Genomic DNA, 21,928 nt, shown 5'->3' on the forward strand with positions numbered 1-21,928 from the left:
CCTGGCTTAGCTCGTGGTTCCAGTTTTTGCTTCTGAATCTTGATAACCCGGAAGTTCTTAGGAAAAACGACCTGGATTAAACTACTGGATCCTACTAAAAGCAAAATTTTAGCATGAGAGATCCTCCTTATCTTTCTCTCAGATTGAAAAAAACTTGGATATTAAGCTTTTTAAATTAACCTTTTTTACATTTAAATTTTTTTGTGACAAATTAGGGTTGAGATATATACATGGGATAAGCTAAGTCCTCTCTACCCTTAATTCTACCAGATAACCTAAAGCCAAACTGTCACTGTAAGAAGGCCCTGAATGACCCCTACACCTTCGTTCAATTAAACTATGACAAATTCTGGAACTATTTACATGTGTGTATAAAATATATAAAACAACCTCCATCTCTTAGTCCTTTTATAACCAATGGAGAGTTTCGTGCAAAGAAAATCTGTAATTGTTTTTAAATGGTAATGGCCGATTTAAAGTAATTTAAATAATGTTTGTGTGTTTCTCTAAGACCAAACAGAACCTGTGGGATGTATAATACTGCCCCAGAGTCCCCAGATAATAAGTGTAAGAATGTGCTCATCCTTTTCTATAGAAATGAACATTTTTAAAGAAAGTCTCAAAAACTCTCAAAAGAAGATCAGAAAGAGAAGCAGACACTCACTAGTCGGTCTCTGTCATTTTGGAGTGATGACATAGCTTTCTTTAAACTCTGGACTTCAGGTGGGCTGGCTGCAGGCTGGGCTGCAGACCTCTGCTTTCCCTCCTCCAACTTGCGGAATTTCTCCAGTTCATTCAACAGGTGATCTCTCTCATTCTGTAGACTGGCCATAGCCTTGGAAAAGGACTGTACTTGGTTGTAAGAATCTTCTAGTTGTGAGGACAAGTGAAGCAGTTGCTCATCTTTGGACAGAAGCTGTTGGTTAAGTTTCTCGAGGTGAGGCAAGCTGTTATCCTCAGTGGAGTTCTCTGAAAGGGCAACTTTAGAAACAAGAGCATCTCTCCCCCTGCGTATGAGGCCCTGTTCTTCTCTCAGCTGTTCCAGCTCCTTCAGACTGGCATTGTATTTCCTTTTCAGTTCATCAAGCTCCTCATTGGCATGATCTCTGCTATTTTGTAGGGAATTCATAGACCTTCCAAAAGACTGGATTTGTGCTGTGAGATCTTTATTTTCTTTGGTGACTGAAAGTAATTTCTGTTCCATGTCCACCAGATCTCTCGCCAGCTCTGCCACTCTCTCTTCTGCGGTTTCTGTTTCGTTTCGCATTATCCCTGCATCATGATGAAGATGCTTCAATTCTTTCTTCAGTTTATCTTCAATTTCACCCACCTTCTTGGCAGCCTCCTTCTGAACATGAACCAATTCCTCTTCCAGTTCTGTAATTCTCTTCTGAGAGGAGGAAAGGGTAGTACTTAACTTCTGTTCTTCTTCTTCTTTTACTTTTAATTGGGCCTGAAATATTCCCAAAGTTCCTTCTTCTTGCAAGGCTGTCAACTGTCTCTTTAGTTGGGATACAGACATCTTTAAGCTCTCAATCTCTTTACACAAACCTTGTTTCTCCTCCTCTAGAGCAAGAGAGGACCTCTGCAGATCCTCCTTTCCATCCTCAGACTCCTTCAGCTTTTCTTCCAATTTGGCACATTCACTTTTCAGCTCCTTATTCTGCTGAAGTTGAGCATCAAGGAGTTGCTTTTGCTGGCAGTCCTTTCTTGATATCACTTGGTTCAGGTCTTCTCTATATTGGATTAGTTCTGCATCTAGTTTGGCGTTCTCAGAATTGAGATCATCCATATGACTTCGCAAGCATCGAATTTCTTCTTTAAGCTCGTTATTCTCAGCAGCAGCGTCCTGGATGAGTTGATCTTTTTCCAGGATGACAGAGAGATGTCGCTCTTCCAGCTGTTGGTAGTCGCTGACAATGCGGTCTCGGTCATCCTGGAGAGAAGACATTGATTTAACAAAGGAATTCAACTGAGCCTTCTGCTGCAAGTTTTCCTTTTTGATGGATTTTAGTGTCTCCATAAGCTGTTTGGTTTTGTCAACAGCCTTTTTTTTCTCCTCTTCTAAGACAATATTCTCCTCTTCCTCCTGGGACAACAGATTTTCCAATTCTTTAATTTCTTTATTATGTTGCTGATGCAGTTCAGCAACAGCTACTTGGATTGCCTGTTCCTTGGCAGAAAGCAGGCTTATAATCTTCTGCTCTTTCATGTTTATTTCTTCATGCAGCCTGCTGGTCAGTTGTCTGGAGGCCTGAAGATCCGTCTCTAGCTGTTCATAACTGAACTTACAATTTTGGATATCAGCCTCTTGCCGCTTTATGATCCCTTCCAAGTTTTCTTTATTTTCCTTACATTTTTCTAAAGAGTTATTTAAATCAGTCGACTGGTCTCTGAGAATCTTAAGTTCTGATTCCAACTTAGCTAATTCATTCTGAGAACTGTGGTATAGTTGTCGAATCTCTTCTAGCTGGGACAAAAGTTCCTTGTTTTCCCCCTGCAGAGTATCACAGACCTTCTGTTGAAGCTGAACCTCTGTCTGGGCCTTGGACTCCCAAATCTGCTTGTCATGTTCAAGCCTGGAAAAAAAAGAGAGAAGGTCATTAATCACAGATTTCCAGGAAAAACTATCTGATGCCTAAGGAACATATATGACAATGCTACTCAGATCTAAAGATGAATCAGTATTCATAATTAAAGGTGCTCATCCTTTCCATGAAGAGATATTAGCTCTACTGGATGCTCTGTATTAAAGGTATAGTGCACCTAAGGGTATAAAAGTTATAAAACTCCAAAGCCATGTTGCTTATTTTAGTGACATGACTTTGTACACTCTAGAAAGCAGTATTTTCTCCTATTTTGCTTTACTTTGCTCCAGACAAGCTCACATCTAGCTCCTTAAAGGAATAATCTTGGTATGACAGACAATGACGAAACCTGTCTCAGAGCAGAAAAATCCTATTAAAAGTGGAGGAGTACCCAGTATGGGGGACACTGTTAGTTCTTGAACTTGAAAAATGATATAAAATTGAAGTTAGAGGAAAATAACTGTCATGCGTATGAATTGATCTGGAATACGGGGAAGAGAAAAGAGGAGATCATTTATGAGGCTAAAGCAATCATTTGGGAGTACCACAGTAAAAATCCAGACAAAGGTAGTGGAAATGAAAATGAAAAGAAAGGGAGAAATCAAAGCAATCTCTCAACAGAGAGAAGGGAAGAGAAGCAGACATGGATTTTTCACCTAATACTAGCCAAAAGTCATCAACAAAAAAAGAAAGAGTCAGAAGTGAGAGAGAATGTAGTTTCTAGGGAAATTTAAGCCAAAATTAGGCCCATAATATTAAAGGGAATAAAAATAGTTTAGAGGCTTTCTTTGCCTTCAGTTACTTTTAGAAGAGCAAAAAAGTTACCCATTTACCTGGAAATACTGATCTTCAATTCTTCCATGTGGATGGACATCTGCCTAAGTTGATCCTTTAGAACACTGCAGTTCTCCTCCTTGAGTCTAATTTCTTCTTCTTTGGTTTGAATAGCATCACTGAATTTCCTCTCCCATTTCTTGGCTTCATCTATCACCCTGTCTCGATCATCCTGGAGGGAAGACATGCTCTTCGTGAAAGCTGCAAGCTGGGCCACAGTACTGTCCAAGTTTCCCTGAAGTTGCTTAAATTCCTTGTCTTTCTTGTTCAAGGTAATCTGAATCTCTCCAAATGTCTCTTCCAAGTGGACTTTTTCTCTATGCAAAGCATCCAGTTTCTCTTGCATGTTCTTCTTCTCTTTCAGGTGTTTCTCTTCTACTTGCTCCAGTCTTCGCTCCAGATCTTCATCCTTTTGTTTCATTTGGCTTTTAACTGATTCTTTGTTTGACTGAAGATCCTTTTTCAACTTGAGATTGTCTGCTAGGACCCTTGCTGCTTCACTCTGAGTGTCATCTAGCAGTACTTTGAAGCTAGCCAATTCTGCTTCTGCCTTCTTGCGGTGTTCAGTGGCTTGAGCCAGATTTTCTTTGGTTATTTCCAAATCTTTTTGAGACTCAGTCTGAACAAATTCTAGGGCCTTAACAGTTCTCTCCAGAGCACTAATTTTCTCTTGGTACCTGATGCAGTCCTTCTGCAGCTGCTTTATTTCTTGCTGTTTTTCTTTTAAGAGTTCCTGGAGTTCCTCTGCATGGCTTTTATTGCCAGGTCCCTTCTGAGCACCTTGTATTTTCTCCAAATATTCCTTTCGTATTTCTGACTCCACCTTAGTTTTCTCCTTAACTAACTGCTGCTTTTCTTCTTCCAATTCACTCACACACTTTTTAAGGTTCTGCATTTCAGATTCTAGTAGCTCATTTTTTATTTGGGCATCTGTAACATCCTGATAGTAATTTCCAATGCTTCCATTAAGTTCTGCTAATTGATTCATAAGCCTCTCTTCCAAATCATCTTTCTCTTCTTCTGCTGTCTCCTTTAGCTTGGTAACTCTGGCAAGTTCTTCTTGTATTTGCTGATTTGATAGGTTTATTTTGGTTATTTCTTCCTGAAGCATTTTTAGTTCACCATCCTTTGCTGATATTTGACTCAGTAAAGCACTTCTCTCATTTTCTAAAGTCTGGCTGAATTCCCTTTCTTTCTGCTTCTCTTCCTCTAACTCAGCAATTCTTTCTTTGAGTTGATTAATCTGCTGAAGGTAGTTACTAATTTCATCATGTGATTTGACATTCTCACCTTCATCAGGCTTCTTGGCACTGTTCTCTAACAGAATGGATTCCGAATCTTTGGGCCTTGTGCTCATGTCCCGAGAATCCTGCTCATTAGACTCACCTGGGACAGACTGCATTGCCCCTTCAAAGATATCCCTTTGGTTATCATGTTTCTCAGAAGCCTCTAGGCTAGCTTGTTTGGACACATTACTTTCTACCTGATGCTTTAAATCTTGAACCTCTTCACTTAAAGAGTCCTTCTCAGTCATTAAAGCCTCAAACTCTTTAGAAAGGGTTTTATATTCTGTTTTGACCCTTTCTAGTTCCTCTTTCAAGCTGGAATTGGAAGAAAGAAGTGCTTCCATATCATTAGATGTACCTCCTCCAGAGTGTACCTCTGCTCTAAGCTGGTCATTCTCTTCTTCCAGTTCTAGGATTTTCTGCTGTTTAGATTTGGCAAACTTTCTCATCTTTTCTTTCATTTCCTCCATTTCCTGTTCAGCTTCCTGCAATTGCTTTTCTGCCTCTTTCTTGTTTGCTTCTGTGCTTCTTAACTTGCCATACAATTCTTGTTTCTCCTGCCTCACAGTTTCCACGACATGCTGAATCCTTTCTGCCTCATTACTGACATTCTCGTAGGATTGCAGAAGTATTTCATACTCTTTTTGTAACTCTTTGTGTTTCTCTTGCCACTCGGTGCTTTCTGCAATCTTAGAACATTTCAAAGATTCAATTTCCTTCACTAAATTTTCCTTGTCTTCAGTAAGATTCTCCAGAGCTAATTTCAGACTTTCACAAGAGCCATTGAGACTTTGATTTTCCATTAAAGATCTGTCCATTTCTGTAATGAGCTTGTCTCTTTCTTCCTGAAGAAGAGCTAACTTTCCTAAGAATATATCTTTTTCTTTATTTTGAGTAGAAACTTGGCTTTCCACATCTGCCAGAGACTTAGTGAGATGTTCAATGGTATCTCTGGCCAAAGACAACTCCTCTTGGAGACCTTTGTTTTCTTTTAGTGCTTCTTTTCGGGAAATAAGGGCAGCTTGCAGTTTCCTCTGTATTTGTTGCTTTGCTTTACTTTCTTCTCCAGTCTCTTCTGGTTTTTGCTTCATTTCACAAAGTTCCACCTGTAACTGCTTTATCTTCTCATCATGTTCTTTGGCTTGCATTTCCAGCTGTGTATGCAGAGCCTTGATTAAATCCTCTTGTTCCATTATCTCTGTTTGTACTCTCATAAGGGCCTCTTCTTTCTTATTAAGCTGTCCAGAAAGGTATCTAACTTCTTCTTCCTTTTTGCCTATGAGTTTTTGCAGTTCATCTAGTTCAGGCTGCAATTCTCTTAGATGTTCTAATCTGGCAATTTCTAGCTGACTGCTTTCCAATTTCTGCCTCAGGCTTTCTGCATGGGCTTCAGCTTCATGGGATGCTGTCCTCAGACTTTGAATTTCCAAACCTTGTTTATTTATCTGCTCTTGTAACTGAAATACCTCTTCTGATTTTTTAGTAAGCTCACTTGTTGCAGAACTAACCTTCAATTCCAACTCCTCTTTCTCGGCCTCTATCTCTTTCAGCTGGGTCTTAATCTGGGCAACAGAAGTACTGCCCTGCAGAGCATCTGCATCTCCAGGATAAGGGAAGTCAGACTCTGAAACAAGTTGAGCAGGTTGCTGCTCTGTGGTTTTGAATAAAGGCTCTTTTGAACTTGGAGTGGGAGAGCCTAGATCCTGCTGGTCAATGCCCAGGAGTTTTCTGTCTATAGACTCCTTTACCTGAATCTGGAGTTGTCTTAGCTGGTCTCCGATGTTCTCATTTTCCTTGCTCTGCTCATCAAACTGTTCTTGTAAGCGATTATAGTCATCCTTCTGGTGCTTTAGCTCCTCCCTAAGATTTCTTTCTTTCTCCTGTGCCTTCTGTAGAATCGCCTTTCGAGAGGTTAACACTTCCTGTAGCTTCTTTTGAAGTTGCTCCTTTTCTTTTTCTAGGTCCAATATCTTTTCTTCCAGTTCTGGTTTCCAGTGTTCTCCACTACCTGCACTAGGTGGACTGATCACCACTGTTTCTTTTACAGGCGTTGCTGAGTCTCCATCACCTACATCCTTGTTACCTGGGGTTAATTTTTGGATAACTGCTTGGTTTTCAGTGATTTCTGCTTGCAGCAAATCTATTTGGTTTGTCTTCTCTTGCAAGTTCTGATTCATCTGTTTGATCACAGCCTGTAACTGTTCTTCAGCTGCTACCTTTTCTTCTAAATCCTTCCTTATATGCTCTAATTCCACCTCTTTCTCAGCTATTGTCTGTTTTAAAGTAATTTCTAATTCTTGACACTTAGCAGTCATATATTTTTCTGAGTCTTCTTTGCTTTCTTTATCTTCCTCCATTTCCCTCTTCTCACACTCATTGAGCGGGATCTCTTTCATAGACTCATCTTTCACTTTGGCCAATTCCTCTTCTAATCTACTGACTTTCTGTAGAAGCTCCTTTCTGTTAATAAGAGCTGCCTGGAGCTTTCTCTTTCTCTGTTCACTTTCTTTCTTCACAAGGTCTAATTCACGCTTAAGCTCTTCTTTACTTAGGAGCCCTGCTGGGCTCAGCTCATCATAATTCTGTTTAAGGCCAGAAACAACTTCTTTATCTTCTTCCACCTGCTCTTTTTTTGCCTCTTCAGCTCTGGATAGTAAGTTCAGCTGTTCTTTAAGAGTTTTAATTTCAATCCCAAGAGAAAACTTCTCTTCATTAAGCTGGACCATTTTCTCAGTCATACTAAAGCTGATTTCTGTCACTTGCTGATCCTTCTCCAGGATGGTTTGTTGGAGGGTTTCCACATCTCTTTTTTTCTCTAATAAGAGTTGATCCATTTTTGCTATTTCAAGTTCCTTCTGTGAAAGAGTCTGGGAAAGTTCTTCCATTTTATTTGAGATATCCCTCACACGTTCTGCCTCTTCAAGCACTTCATTTTCCTTCTTCTGCAGCTGGCTTTGCAGGCTTTTTATCAGTGTACTCTGCTCAGAAAACTGAAGCTGTATATCATCCAGTTCATTCTGTAAAACTTCAATTTTCACATCTTTAGATTTGGCTTCTATACTAAGACTGTGGATCTGTTCAGAAAGCAAGTTGTGATGAGTCGTTTGACTTTCATAATCAAGTCTTCTTTGCCTTTCTTCTTCTGCAAGGTTCACTTCCAGTTGTTGTACCTGAGCCCTCAGTTCTGTTACCACACTAAGTTCCTGCACTTGAGAAAGAAGCTGGTCTCTTTCTTCAGACAAAGCGGTGAATGCGCTGTTGGTGTTTTCAGCATTTTTCCTAAACTCTTCAATCAACTGGGTTAGGCTGCTGATTTCCTTAGCTTTCTCATCTAAATTTTCCTCATAGATTTCTTCTGCTTTACGAAAGCTTATTTCAAGCTCCGAAATTTGCATTTTTAGCCTTTCCAATTCATCCTGGTGACACTGACAAATTCCTGGTACAGCAGAAGGGGGTTTATCAATATCATCCTGCTTGACTGATTTTAATTCCATCCCTGTGTCATTTAAAGATATTTCCTCAGATGTTCTATTCTGAAGTTTAGTACTCATCTGCTCTTCTTTTTCAACTGTTGGAAGACTGCTCTCTTTATGTGACATGGAGGGAAAATGTTGCCCTGTATCTTCAGGCAGTATTTTCGTGCTAACTGTAGGTATTCCTTCACTCTCTGTCTGCTTCATTTCTTTCTGGTCAGGGACCTCAGGGTCCCCCTCAGCCTTTTTTCCCTGGAGCTGCAACTTAAGAAATGCAATCTCTTCTTGAGCTTCTTTCATTTCCAACAATAAAACTGACAGTTCTTTATGTTTCTGAAAAAATGTGTTGTCTAGGACATCTTGTCCACTCTCCTCGGCAGAAGAGCTGCTCCTATTGAGCCTTGTAATATCAACCATGCTGATCTATTTAAAAAAAAAAGGAAAAGCCTCAATCAGGTGTCTTATAAGAAAGAGCCTACTAAAAACTCATATTTCATGCATTTTTCAAAACCTGCAACTTACTAGTCAAAACATCCTATCATAAAACTGCTAAATACTTTTTAAGTCAGTTTTTATTTCCCAAATTGGACCTCTGAGGGTACCCTGTCAATCATATAGGTCAAGCCACATTCATAAGACCTATGGTAACCTGGAACTCCTTTTCTGGATATCCCTTACTTGGGAAACTGTTTTCTTTGGATTAAAATTCCTAAGTGTTCTCTTAAAAACCACTTAAAAATAAAAAGGGAGGTGGGATGCATTAAATTTTGTTTCATCCCATACCAAAAAAGGAAGTTATAATTCTTTTTCCTAAACTATCCATTGAAATGGGAACTATTAGATAAGATAGCCATTACCAGGTAAGTAGATTATCAAACAAGTAGGTTAAGATAAATTACCATGATCACATAATCAAAAAGGAGTTCTGCTGAGGCTTGGGTATGAAATTACAGACTTGCTTGACAAAATACTATTATTACAAAGGTAACTCTGTTAGACTGCTCAACCCATATACATTATTTCTATAACTGTCTTCCTGGGAAACAAAATCAGTGAGTCTCCTGATAAATTTCATTAGAATTTTACTAAATGAGTCTGGGGACAGTGTACACAAGAAAATCACTACCTTTGCCAACAGCACCATTTTTTTTTCCCTAGAAAAAATTCCAATTTGATAGGAGAAAAAAAAGAAAGAAAGAAAAACCCATACGACTGTCAAATAATGTGGTGGTCAAGAGTACAAGCTCTGCAGCCCAACTGCCTAAATTCACACCTTCGCTCTGCCATTTACTAGCAAAAGCTGGCACACAGCAAGTATTCAGTATTTGCTATTATGTTGATAACATTCTCAGCCACTGAACAAGAAAAAAATATTCATCATTTTAAAATTATTTATTTTAAGAAAGGTTATTTTTCATGAGCATTATTTTTAATCACTTAAAATTCTTTGCTCTCTGCATTATTCATACTCAAATTTCTGGGGACTAAAACTGAACACAGTATTTAAGCACATAGAAAAAGTTCCTTTACAATTTCTTCATGTCACATTCCTATTTTATCCATCCCTATACACATTAAAGACCTGATATAGTCAAGGTATCACTTCTGCCAGAAGACTTCAATATAACTCCTTTTTTGTTCTCTCTCTCACCTTAAGTATACTTATTTCCTCTTTTTGTCATGCCACTTCACTCACTCTCCTCCTTCCCTTGGTCACATCTTCTGTTGCTCCCTATGGTATCTACAGAATTCAACTTTTTGGCTAAAGTGAAAAATCAATGTTATCCACAATGAGAGAACGAGAACCAGAGAACTTTGCTTTTTCTAGCCACTCTCATTACTTTTTCTGTTAATACTAGTCTTCCCCTTTCAGTTGAGCTTACACATTCTATGAACCTTTTCTACTCACTTTCTCTTATCCCAAAGGATTATCTTAGGTACCCTTCCTTTTGCAATTTCTGTGTGTGTGTTTTTCCCCTTTCTTTTCCATTGTTCTCTGTTCATTTGTTCTCCCTTCTGGTAGTGTTTTTCTTTTTCTTTAGAGATTACCATCTTTCTTATCTGTTCCTCTTTTTTGATCTAAATTATTTTGTTTTCACTAGACACTACTGTTAAGCATCTTAAAACATTAAGCACCTGCTTGCCCAAGATTCATTTTTACTCTTTGACTCTTATCCATACAATGCTACAACTTCCAAAAATTTAGTTTCCTTTTGCCAATTTTGTGAACAGAGCATCAGTAGTCCCATCGAAAGATACTGAATATAAGTGTAGTGGTTAATTTTATTGTCAAGTTGGCTAGGGCATGTACCCAGATACTTGGTCAAATATTATTCCAGATGCTTCTGTAAAGGTATTTTTTTAGGTGAGATTAACATTTAAATCAGTACACTTTGAGTAGATTACCCTCCATAAAATAAGTGGGCCTCATCCAATCAGCTGAAGGCATTAACCAAGAAAAAAAAAAAAAAAGACTGACCACCTCCAAACAGAGGGAATTCTGCCCGCAGGCTGCCTTCAGACTATAACTCTTCCCTGGGTCTCCAGCCTGCTGGCCTACCTAACCTGTAGATTTTGGATTTGCCAGCTTCCACATTTGCATGAACCAATTCCCTTAAAATAAATCTCTCTCTACATATATACACACTCCCTATTTTGTTTCTTTGAAGAGCTCTAATATAATAAGCAGATACTTTTTTTTTTTTAGCAGATACTAAAGTTACATTATTCCTCAAGTCCATTTATGACTCTATCATGGACTTCTTGATTGGAAGAATAAAGCCAGTTAAGCACAATACAGCCAACAATAATCTTAAATCAACAAAATATTAAAGAACCACACATTTCTTATAGTAATTTTCAGGTTATAAAAAGCACCAATCTTCAAAAATTCCCTTTTTAATATAATCTGAAATGAACCTAGGCCAATTTAGTGGAGGGGAACTAGAGATTTTATCTAATCTCATTGAGAAACTTTTCTGAGATGGGAAAAGAATTTGAGATAAATAGTAACCCAGTATGAGAAATGGATTATCAAATCCCAAATAAACAGCTACTGTACTTGCATTTTGGCTCAGGACAAATTTAAAAACTCCAAATATTCAGAAATGAATGAGACTAAATGGGAAATAATAACCATTATGACTTTCTTCAATAGATCTCACTTTCTAGGTAATGTAATGCTCAGTCAACATTAGAAAACTGCAGAAATGTTTAGGTTTGAAGCTAACTCCTCTTGATCTAGTTCACATTCTGGTTACTTTTACGAACATTATCACTTACCTCACTGACTTCTCTATCTGCCTCTCCACTTCTATTCTGAGCCTCCAAGAGAGTAATCTGAGAAGATAGTTTTTCTGAAAGTCACAAAATAAATATCCTTAGATGATCTATGTAGAGTGTTTGAGAAAACAGAGGTATGATTGTGAGGCTACTGGAGATGCATGAAATAATCAAGAGGAAAGAAATAAAATAGTTTTGGGAAGATAAAAGATTTATACTATTAAAAAGAAGTGGCACAAGAAGATGAGCTAAAAGAATGGTGAAAGAAAAAAAGAATGGTGGTAGATGATGATAATAATCTGAGTGAAGTATATAAATAGTGGAGGGCTTTAAAGAAGAAGGACGCCAGAGCATGTAACAAGTAGCAGCTATTTCTGTGGCATTATTTGGGACTCCTAGGGCAATAAATTTGCCTTGGTTTATCCATAACCTTACTGTGTTCATAATACACATCTTATATTAGGAGTGCCTAGGTGGCTCCATCGGTTAAGCGGCCAACTCTCGATTTCAGCTCAGGTCATGATCTCAGGGTCCTGGGATTGAGCCCTGCATTGGGCTCTGTGCTCAGTAGGGAGTCTCCTTGAGGATTCTCTCTCCCTCTTCTTCTGCCCCTCCCCCTGCTCACACATGCTCTCTACCTCTCTGAAGTAAATAAATCTTAAAAATATATTTATACATTTTATGTTAATATAGCACTTAAATGTCTTCAATGTTCTTTCACATATGTTCATAAAGACAGCAAATTTTTGTACTAGAACAGAGCTATGCATTCTCCTCAATGACCATCTAAGGAAACAAAGAATGACATGACCTACAGGTAGTTCAGAGAGAGCTGGGATCATAATCCAGTCTTCCAAGTTCTACCCCATGTTCTATTTTAATGCACATATATAAAAAGGGTAGTAGTACCTTCAAGGATAAAAATACTGATTATTAATATGCCCCCAAGAAGTTTATACTCTTTCTGAGAAGCTAAGACAGATATAGTAAAGGGAAAAAAAGCATATTTTGTACACTACATCTAGATGTCTTAATGTGACCTACATGGGCTCTCATATGAGTTGACCCCACTTACTCTACAACCTCCTCTTGGGCACTGCCCTTTTTTTGTTCACTCTACTCCCCAAAATACTGGTCTTACTTCTGTCTGCAAACATACCAAGTTTATCTTTTTGCTCTGTTTGGAATGCTCTTTGCTCAGCCTGTTTGCATGGCCGTCCCCTTTTCATCATTCAGGTTTTAAGTTAACAGAGAGGCCTACCCTGACCACTCTAATGCTGCTTTCCTCTTCCCCCCAGGCATACCTGCACTTTCTTTTAATTTTTATCATAATACTTATCACTCTCTGAAATGTTCTTATTTATATACCTGTTTATGGCCTATCTTCCCCTCTAATATCCTCAGGGCAGTATCTGCAGCAACTAGATTACTGCCTGGCACATAGAATAGGTACCATAGAAATCTGCTAAATGAATGAATGACAATTCATGAAACAATAAATTCAAAACAGTATATAATGTGTTCAGATACCTCACAAGATTATTTGAGGAAGAGGTACCAGGGGTAGAAATGGAAGTACAAAAGGTGAGTTGAATAGAATATGATACATGAAGCAAAAGTAACCTGAGACCAAACACAAAAACTAATACAGAAAATCTTAAGGCCAGTGATCCCTGCAGGATAAAGCAGAGAATGGAACTCGTGTAACAGCTCTAAACTGTCACGAGCTACATGACAGTGATAGGTATTGTTTGCAAAACTGCAAAGTAAGCATCATGGATAAGGTCTCAAAGAAGTGCTTCAAGTGGGTTGAATAATGAGCTGAATTTGTGGTGTTCTTTATGTATCAGCAATGGTGGGAACGGGCTAATAAAGATATATAATCCCCAGTATTTAGAGCTAAGGAGAACTGAAAAATGGTTAAGGTGGAAATACTGTCTTTAGAGTTTAAGAAATGGTACAAATTCATTCTCACTCTTAGAAGATAAAGCACAGTAGTCCAGTTTATCAAGGATAAAATAGATCACTAATGCACTATTAACTACATGCTACTAAAACCATCAAGGTTCTTGTGAAGTAAATGATAAATGGAAGGAAGTATTTACTTTTACTAACTATTCATACAGTCTACCAGAATAAAATGCTAACTTTAGTTCAATCCAACAAAACTTTATTTGGCAGCCACTATTTGCCAGGGACTATACTAGTTCTTGGTAAAAAGTAAAGCAAAGATGAAAAAGAAAAATTGTTCCTACACTTGAAAGGCTTATACTTTATCTCTGAAGATCTTATAGAATAAAATATAAACATAAACAGATGATTTTAATACAATGTTAAAGGAATGTAAGAATGTTATAGAGGCACAAAAATTTAACCCAACTGACAGGGATCAGGGTCAACTTCCTGAAAAAGATAATACCCTAGTTGAGGCCTGAAAGATGAGTAAGAATTAGGCTGGCTAAAGGGATAGGGTTCTAAGCAGTATACAGCATGAGCAAAACCCAAAAATGTTTTCTACTTTTGGACTTTTATTTATACTGATCTGTGTTACCTCATCCCCCAAATTTATTACTAGGAATGTCCTTTCTTTCTTCATTTTGCCTATTTAAAAATTCATCATCTTATTAAGGTCCTATTCAAGCCATGCTCCTGAGAAGATTCCTTGACCACTCCAAAATAAATATAATACAGATATCCTGCAGCATTTATAGCCCATAATGCAAAATGTTATACTTACATAAACACTGGTATGGTGCTTTAATTGTTTATTGTGTATTAATCCTATCTTTAATAACTACCAGCTGTGCTAAGATCTTTACTGTCATAGAATCAGAAAATCTACATGTTATATATGTAAGTGATAAAAGTAGAGGCACATGTAGGTTAAAAAGAGAGAATTATGGTTTTCATTTATACATACCATTCTCAGCTTTCAGCTCTTCCAGTTCTATAGAACTAAGGAGCAAAGCTCTCTTTTCATTCTCTAGTTCTACCACTTGCTTCTGCAAAAAGGCAATATTCTCCTCAGTGACTGCCTAAATTGTAGAAAGACAACAAATTAATGATTCTCAGTGAAAACTTTGACACTAATACCCAGAGAGGCTCTGGCATTTTTGTCTTCTACAAGTTCTCTAGCATGAAAATACTTTAAAAATGGCATCTACTTATCTGCATCTTTAAAGTAAGGCTTTTTATCATTAGATAAAAAATCTTTCACACACACTTCTAGTTCATTGACTTTCAAATTTAAAAATGGACGCTGGATTACAAAGACAGAAATCTCAAGTCTATTGCATAAGAAAAAAGATTTTCAGGTCCATAAGTAATATTACAAAGTTTGATTAATGCCACTTGATAATAAGGTCACTCTTGGATAGGAGACTAAACATGAACAGAGATTCCCATAGAAGGACAGGAACAAAAGTTAACATGTAACCTTTAAAAAAGGAAGAAGAGCCATAACTGTTTTTGTTTTTTTTCAAGGATAATAAAAATTATCTTGTGCTTCATTTATGCATCCATATTGGTTTGGTTTTCCTAGTGAGGCATACATCTAATTATGACACATCCTTAACTGTATGTCATTTTATATGTTTTTCTTCTCCAAGGGGATTAATTTATACAATTCTTCATAAAAGTGCAAAATTTTTGAGCCCTGAAGGTCTGTATAGCTCACTCAGTCCTAAATCTTCATTTGATGTTTAAAGAAATGGCAAGAGATGAGTTTAAGGATTCTATGACTTTTATCCTGAGGGAAGTTCCCAGTTTGCATTACACAGAGCAAGTAAAACACTGACAGAAAAGCCACAGAATGAGAACTTGGAAAATGAGAAGACAGACTTTGGGAGAACCACAGCTGCCAGACTATGAGAGGCAAAATCAAAAAAAGGAGAAAAAATTCAGCAAGAGGGAGCCCTAAATTCTACGTATAAACTTAGCCCAATCTCTGGCTGAAGAATGAACTATGCATTTGCAGGGCTGACTCAAAACAGAAGAGCTAAGGCAAAAATAACTGAGTTTTGAATGCTGCCTATCACAGGCCAGTTTGTGGTTTGAATCCAAATTACTGGCTTTTAAAAAGTAACCAAAACTCTTCAGAGTTTTAGAAAGAAGAGAATCTTATGAGCAAAACATTCACAATATTCAGGTTACAATGCAAAATCACTCATCACACAAAGAAACAAGGAAATGTCACCTATTCTCAAGAGAAAACATAATCAACAAACACCAAGCACAAAATGATGCAGATTTTAGAAGTAGAAAAAAAGAATTTTAAAGAAGCTATTATAAGTATGCTCAGGACATAAAGGAAAATATGCTCATAAGACAGGAAAGAAAAGATAGGAAATCTTAGTAGTACAAAGAAACTGCAAAATAATGAACTACCCAGAAATTCTAGAACTAAAAAATAGGATGCCTGAAATGAAATACTCAATGGGTAGGCTTAATAGTAAAATCTAGGTGAAAGAAGAAAGTCTTGGTGAACCTGAAGAGAGATCAACAGAAATTATCCAATCTGAAATTTAAAAAAAAAAGAAAAAGTGAACAGAGCCTCAGGAACTTGTGAGAAAATAAAAGGTTCAATATATTTGTAATTGGAGTACCACAGGAGAACAAGGACATAATGGAGAGAAAAAAATTATTTGAAGAAATAATAACAAAAATTTTCCCAAACATAAGTTTATACATATAAGAAATTCAACAAAATCTAGGTGAGAAAATTACAAAGAAAACCACAACTAAGTATTCACAAAGATAAGGAGAAAGGTCTTAAAATCATCCAAGAAAAAAAACAATACTTTACATGGAGGGGAACAATAATTTGAATAATTTCACCAATTGTTGGGAGAAAAATGTAGGCCAGGAAATAATAACACAGAATCTTGAAAGTCCTGAATTCTGTCCATCCAGAATTATATATCCTGTACAAAATATCATTCAGGAATAAAAGCAAAATAAAGACATTTTTAGATAAGAGAAAACTAAGAGAATTTTTTTACCAATAGACCTGCACTACAAAGATACCACAGGACATTCTAGAGGCCAAAGGAAAATGGTATCAGATGGAAATCTGATATCAGATAGGAAAGTGCATCACAAATAGTAAACATATGGGTAAGTATAAAAGTCAACATTTTCCTTTTAATTTCTTTCAAATACATATGACTGTTTAAAATATAAATGTTAAAACTGTGTTATGGGACTTCTAACTTTCATTAATATAATACATACAGCACCTACAACATAAAGAATAGGGAAAGGATTTATGATGACAAGGTCTCTACATTTTAGGTGAAGTTGTAAAGTAATTACTCTAAGAAGACTAAAAAGTTAAAGATGTATATCATACTTCCTAGAGCAACCACTTAAAAGTATTTTTGTAAAAAGATATAGCTAAAAATCCAATAGAGGACTTTTGTTTCTGCCAAACATAGAGTAAAATGGAACAGACTTATCCTCCCAGCTGAAACAACCACAAAAAAAAAAAGATAAAATAATGAAACAATAATTTTCAAAATACTAGGGATCAGGCAACTAAGGAGAGTGAACCCTAAGAGGTGGGAAAGAATGAGGTGAGCCTACACCTGACCAAGCTTAATGCATTAAGCCAATTTCCAGGCTGTGACCCAAGAAGGGAAAACCTAAGCAGAGCCTAGTGGAATCCTTGAGTTGAGGAGGGAAATCAAGGTAAGTGAAGTTCAGAACAGAGCACCAGACAGGAGAAAGCTGCATACAGAAAAAACCCTGGAGATCTGCAGAGGGTCCACAACAAGTATTTGGTGGGGTACAGAGCAGGACATGAATGTGAGGAAATCATCCCAATGCTATCAGAACTATCCAAAACTATCTGAAGAGATTAGAAAACAATACTTGGTGCTTGCACAGAGCCTGGAGGAGTGCTTGCTCCCACAGCTAAATGTGGAAAACTTAGACTTCACAAGGTATCAAGTAGAATATTCAGTGAGGTCTTGCCTCAGTAGCAAGGAATGACTGAGTACTGATGGAGACCTGCCTAATAAATCAAAGAAGCAAGACCCAAAAGGATCAAATTTTTTCAAGTAACTTAACTGCATCTCATTAAAATAGTTATGTGAATACAAATATACCCAGTATCCATAGTGTCTGGCAACCAATCAAATATTATTAGGAATGCACAGAAGCAGGAAAATATAAGCCACAATGAAGAGAATAAGCAACTGAAACTGACCCAGGATTGACATAGATGTTAGAAGTAAAAGATAAGGACTTTACAGACAAGGAAAGATAAATACCATATGATTTCACTTCTAGGTGGCATTTAAAAAACAAACAAAAAGCAGAAACAGACCCATAAATACAGAGAACAAAATGATAGTTGCCAGAGGCGTGGGGGGTACAAAATGGGTGAAGGGGAGTGGGAGGTACTGGCTTCCCAGTTATGGAATGAATAAGTTACAGGGATGAAAGGCACAGCATAGGGAATATAGTCCATGGTACTATAATAGCATTGCATAATGTACAGAACTGTTGAATCACTATGTTGTACACTTGAAACTAATGTAACACTGTGTGTCAACCATATTTCAATTAAAAAAAAGATAAGGCTGGGGCGCCTGGGTGACTCAGTCAGTTAAGCATCTGACTCTTGATGTCAGCTCTGGTCTTGATCTGAGGGTTGCGAATTCAAGCCCCGCACTGGGCTCCATGGAGCCTAGTTTAAATAAATAAATAAATAAATAAATAAATAAATAAATAAATAAATAAATAAAGGCATTAAAAAAGTTTTAACTGCATTCTGTATATGCAAAAAGATCAAATAAAACCATAGAATATCTTGATCTGAGGGTTGCGAATTCAAGCCCCGCACTGGGCTCCATGGAGCCTAGTTTAAATAAATAAATAAATAAATAAAGGCATTAAAAAAGTTTTAACTGCATTCTGTATATGCAAAAAGATCAAATAAAACCATAGAATATATATTTTAAAAGCCCAAGCAAACTTCTAGAAAAGAAAATTATGTTTCAGATAAATAAAACATGAGATGGGATTAACAACAAATTGGACATTAAGGAAGAAAAGATTAGTGAACTTGAAGACATGAACTAAAATAAAAGAAAAAAAATCCAAAACCATTAAAAGAGCATCAGTGGGTTCTAGAAAAACTTCAAGTAATCCAATATAGATGTGAATGGATTCCCCAAAGGAGGGGAGCGAATCAGAAAACATTATTTGACTAGTTAATGGTGGAAAATTTTCCAAACTGATGAAAACTATAAACACAAAGATTCAAAAGGCTCCATGAACTCCAAGCACAAGAAACATGAAGAAAACTACACTAAGGTACAGCCTAATCCAAGTATTCAAAACCAGCTATAAAACCCTAAAAGCAGCCAGGAAAAAAAAAAAAAAAGGCAAGGATAATAGCAAATTTCTTGTCAAAAAAAAATGCAAGAAAAACGACTGAAGGGTAACAGCCTTGAAGCACAGAAAGAAAAAAAAACTATCAATGTAGAATTCTGTAGTTAGCAAAAATATCTTTCAACAACAATGGAGAGATAAAGATGTCTTCAGACATATAAGAGCTTTAAGAAATCACCAGCAGACCTGCACAATCATGCACACACACACACACGCAAGTTAAAGGAAGTCCTTCAGGCGGAGAGAAAACAATACCAGATGGGAATACGAAACTACACCAGAGTTCACCAACTTTGAGGCCTTCTACCTATTTTTGGAAATAAAGTTTTACTGGAAGCCAGTCACAACCATTTGTTTGCCTTTGTTCTATGTCTGCACTTGCTTTATAATGGCAGTTGAAGAGCTGCAAAAAAGACTATATGGCTCACAAGCCTAAAATATTCACTATTTGACCCTTTTCAGAAACAGACCGCCAATCCCTGATCTACCCTAAAGAATAAAAAGTACCAGAAATGGTAACTGCAGTGATAGTTAAATATTTCATTATTCAACTGTCTTTAAAAAATAATTGAATAAATAAGCATTTACATAACAATTTGTTTATATATGTTATATTTTTGCATTTTTTGTTTATAATATATATGTGAGTAAAACAATAATAACATAAATTCCAGAAGTGAAGAAATGCAAGTATGTGAGTATAAAGTTCTTATTCTATACAGGAAGCAGCATAATACTATGTGAAGGTAAACTATGATAAAGATAGAGACTGTAATCCATAATGTGGCCACTAGAATAACGAAACAAAGAATTATAGCTAATAACCTGTAAGAAGAGAAAAACAAAACCATAAAAAGTACTCAACCTAGTTTTTTAAAGGAAGAGAAAGTAAAAAAAAAAAAAAGATAAGAAAACAATTGGTAAAATAGAAAACAAATAGCAAGGGGAGAGACTTTTGAAATTATATCAGTAACATTCATGTAAATGGGTCTGAACACTCCAGTTTACAAGGCAGAGACTGACATACTGGGTAAGAAGGAGGCTCAAATTCTGTGCTGCATACAAGCAATGCACTTTAAATACAAAGATACAAATAGGTTAAAAGTAACAGAATGAAAAAAAGATATATCTTTTGACACCAGTATAAAGAAAAGCCAGGTGCCTGGTTGGCTCAGTCAGCTTCTCCCTTTGCCCCTTGCCCTGCTTGTGCGCTCTCTCGCTCTCACTCTCGCTCTCGCTCTCAATTAAACAAATAAAATCTTTAAAAAAAAAAAAGTCCAGTAGCTATATTAATATCAAACAAAAGGACATTTCAAAGCAAAGAATGTCACAAATGTCACCAGGGATAAAGAAGGTCATTTCATAATGATAAATGGGTCACTTAATTAAGACCTAAAAATTCTAAATGTTTAAGCCCATAGTAACACAGCTTGAAAATACATGATGTAAAACCTGATAGAACAAGGAGAAATAGATAAATCCACAACTTTAATCTGAGATCTTAATACTCCAGTCAATAATTGAGAGAACAAGCAGAAAAGCAACAAGAATATAGTATACTTGAATAATACTATCAACCAACCTTACATCATAGACATTTATAGAACACTCCAGTCAATAACAGCAAACTATACATTATTTTCAAGTACACATGGAACATTTGACAAAATAGAAAATATTCTGGGCCATAAAAGTCTTAATCAATTCTAAAAGATTCAAGTTATACAAAGTATGTTCTGACCACAATAGAATTAAAATAAAAATCAGAAATAGAAAGAGCTCTGAGCACATCATCCCCAAATATCTGGAAACTAAATAACCCGAGGCAGAGAAGAAATCAAATAGGAAATTAGTATTTTGAACTAAGTGAAACTGAAAACATAACAGAATTTGTGGGATATGCTAAAGCAGATTGTAGGGAGAGATTTATAGTACAAAACACCTATGTTAGAAGTACAAAAGTTCTCAAACCAGTGGCCTCAGTCTCTACCTTAAGAAGCTAAGAAAAGAGGAAATCAAATCCAAAGTAAACAAAAGAAAGGACATAATAAAGATTAAGTAGATATCAATAAAATAGAAAACAGAAAACAAAAGAGAATCAATGAAACAAAAGCTGATTTTCTGAGATCAGTAAAGTTAGTAAACCTTTGGGCAGTCTAACCTGTATAAGAAAGAAAACACAAATTACAAATATCAGGAATAAGAGAGCTGACATCATTATAGTTCTACAGATATCAAAAGGGATAATTAGGGACTATTGTGAACAGCTTTAGTCCTATAAATTTGACACTTTATATGAAATGGACAAATTCCCTAAAAGATATAAAACCCCAAAGTTCAGTAAAAAAGAAATAGATATCCTGAAGAGCCATATAGCTACAAATGGAATTAGTAGAGAAAAATGCACCCACAAAGATAACTCCAGGACTAGATGGCTTCATTGGTGTATTTCCACAAAGCATTTAAGGAAAATATAATACCCAGTCTACACAAAATCTTCCCCAAAAAACTGAAGAGGAAGGAATACTTCCCAATTCATTCTAAAAGGCCAGCATTACTCATACTGCAAAACCAGATAAAGAAATTACAAAAAACTACAACAGACAAACATTCCTCATGCACACGACGCAAAGCTTTAAAACAAAATTTCAAAAAATGTAATTCAACAAAATAGAAGGATAATATATCATTACCAAGCGAGGCTTACCCCTGGAACTCTCATACACTGATGGTGGGAATGGAAAATGGTACAAACCACTTTGCAAACAGTCTGGCAGTATCTTAAAACCTCCCAAATACCTACATGACCCAGGCATTCCACCGCGAGATATTTACTGAGAGTAAAGAGAGCATAGGTCTCTACTACAAAAATATTTGTGGGTGCCTGGGTGGCTCAGTTGGTTAAGCGACTGCCTTCGGCTCAGGTCATGATCCTGGAGTCCCTGGATCGAGTCCCGCATCGGGCTCCCTGCTCGGCAGGGAGCCTGCTTCTCCCTCTGACCCTCCCCCCTCTCATGTGCTCTCTGTCTCTGTCATTCTCTCTGTCTCAAATAAATAAATAAAATCT

At 36.7% G+C, this 21,928-nt stretch overlaps 1 protein-coding gene across 6 annotated transcripts in view; it reads right to left on the minus strand.

The window, feature by feature from the left end:
* GOLGB1 (golgin B1) overlaps positions 1 to 21,928 on the minus strand; it is a 99,015-nt gene that overhangs the window by 29,817 nt on the left and 47,270 nt on the right. For all 6 annotated transcript variants that reach the window (XR_010413437.1, XM_045902970.3, XM_064597019.1 and 3 more), the window contains 4 exons: positions 14,384 to 14,498; positions 11,464 to 11,537; positions 3,422 to 8,604; positions 665 to 2,579 (listed from right to left, as the gene is read on the minus strand). Coding sequence is in view for 5 of the 6 variants with exons in the window: in XM_045902970.3 (XP_045758926.1) it covers positions 665 to 2,579; positions 3,422 to 8,604; positions 11,464 to 11,537; positions 14,384 to 14,498 (7,287 nt within the window). In the remaining variant the exon portion in view is untranslated. The remainder of the gene's footprint in view (positions 1 to 664; positions 2,580 to 3,421; positions 8,605 to 11,463; positions 11,538 to 14,383; positions 14,499 to 21,928) is intronic.

This window comes from Mirounga angustirostris, unplaced genomic scaffold (assembly GCF_029215605.1).
Source record: "Mirounga angustirostris isolate CCGP_5_RB_7025 unplaced genomic scaffold, mMirAng1.0.hap1 SCAF_1, whole genome shotgun sequence".
Taxonomy (NCBI): domain Eukaryota; kingdom Metazoa; phylum Chordata; class Mammalia; order Carnivora; family Phocidae; genus Mirounga; species Mirounga angustirostris.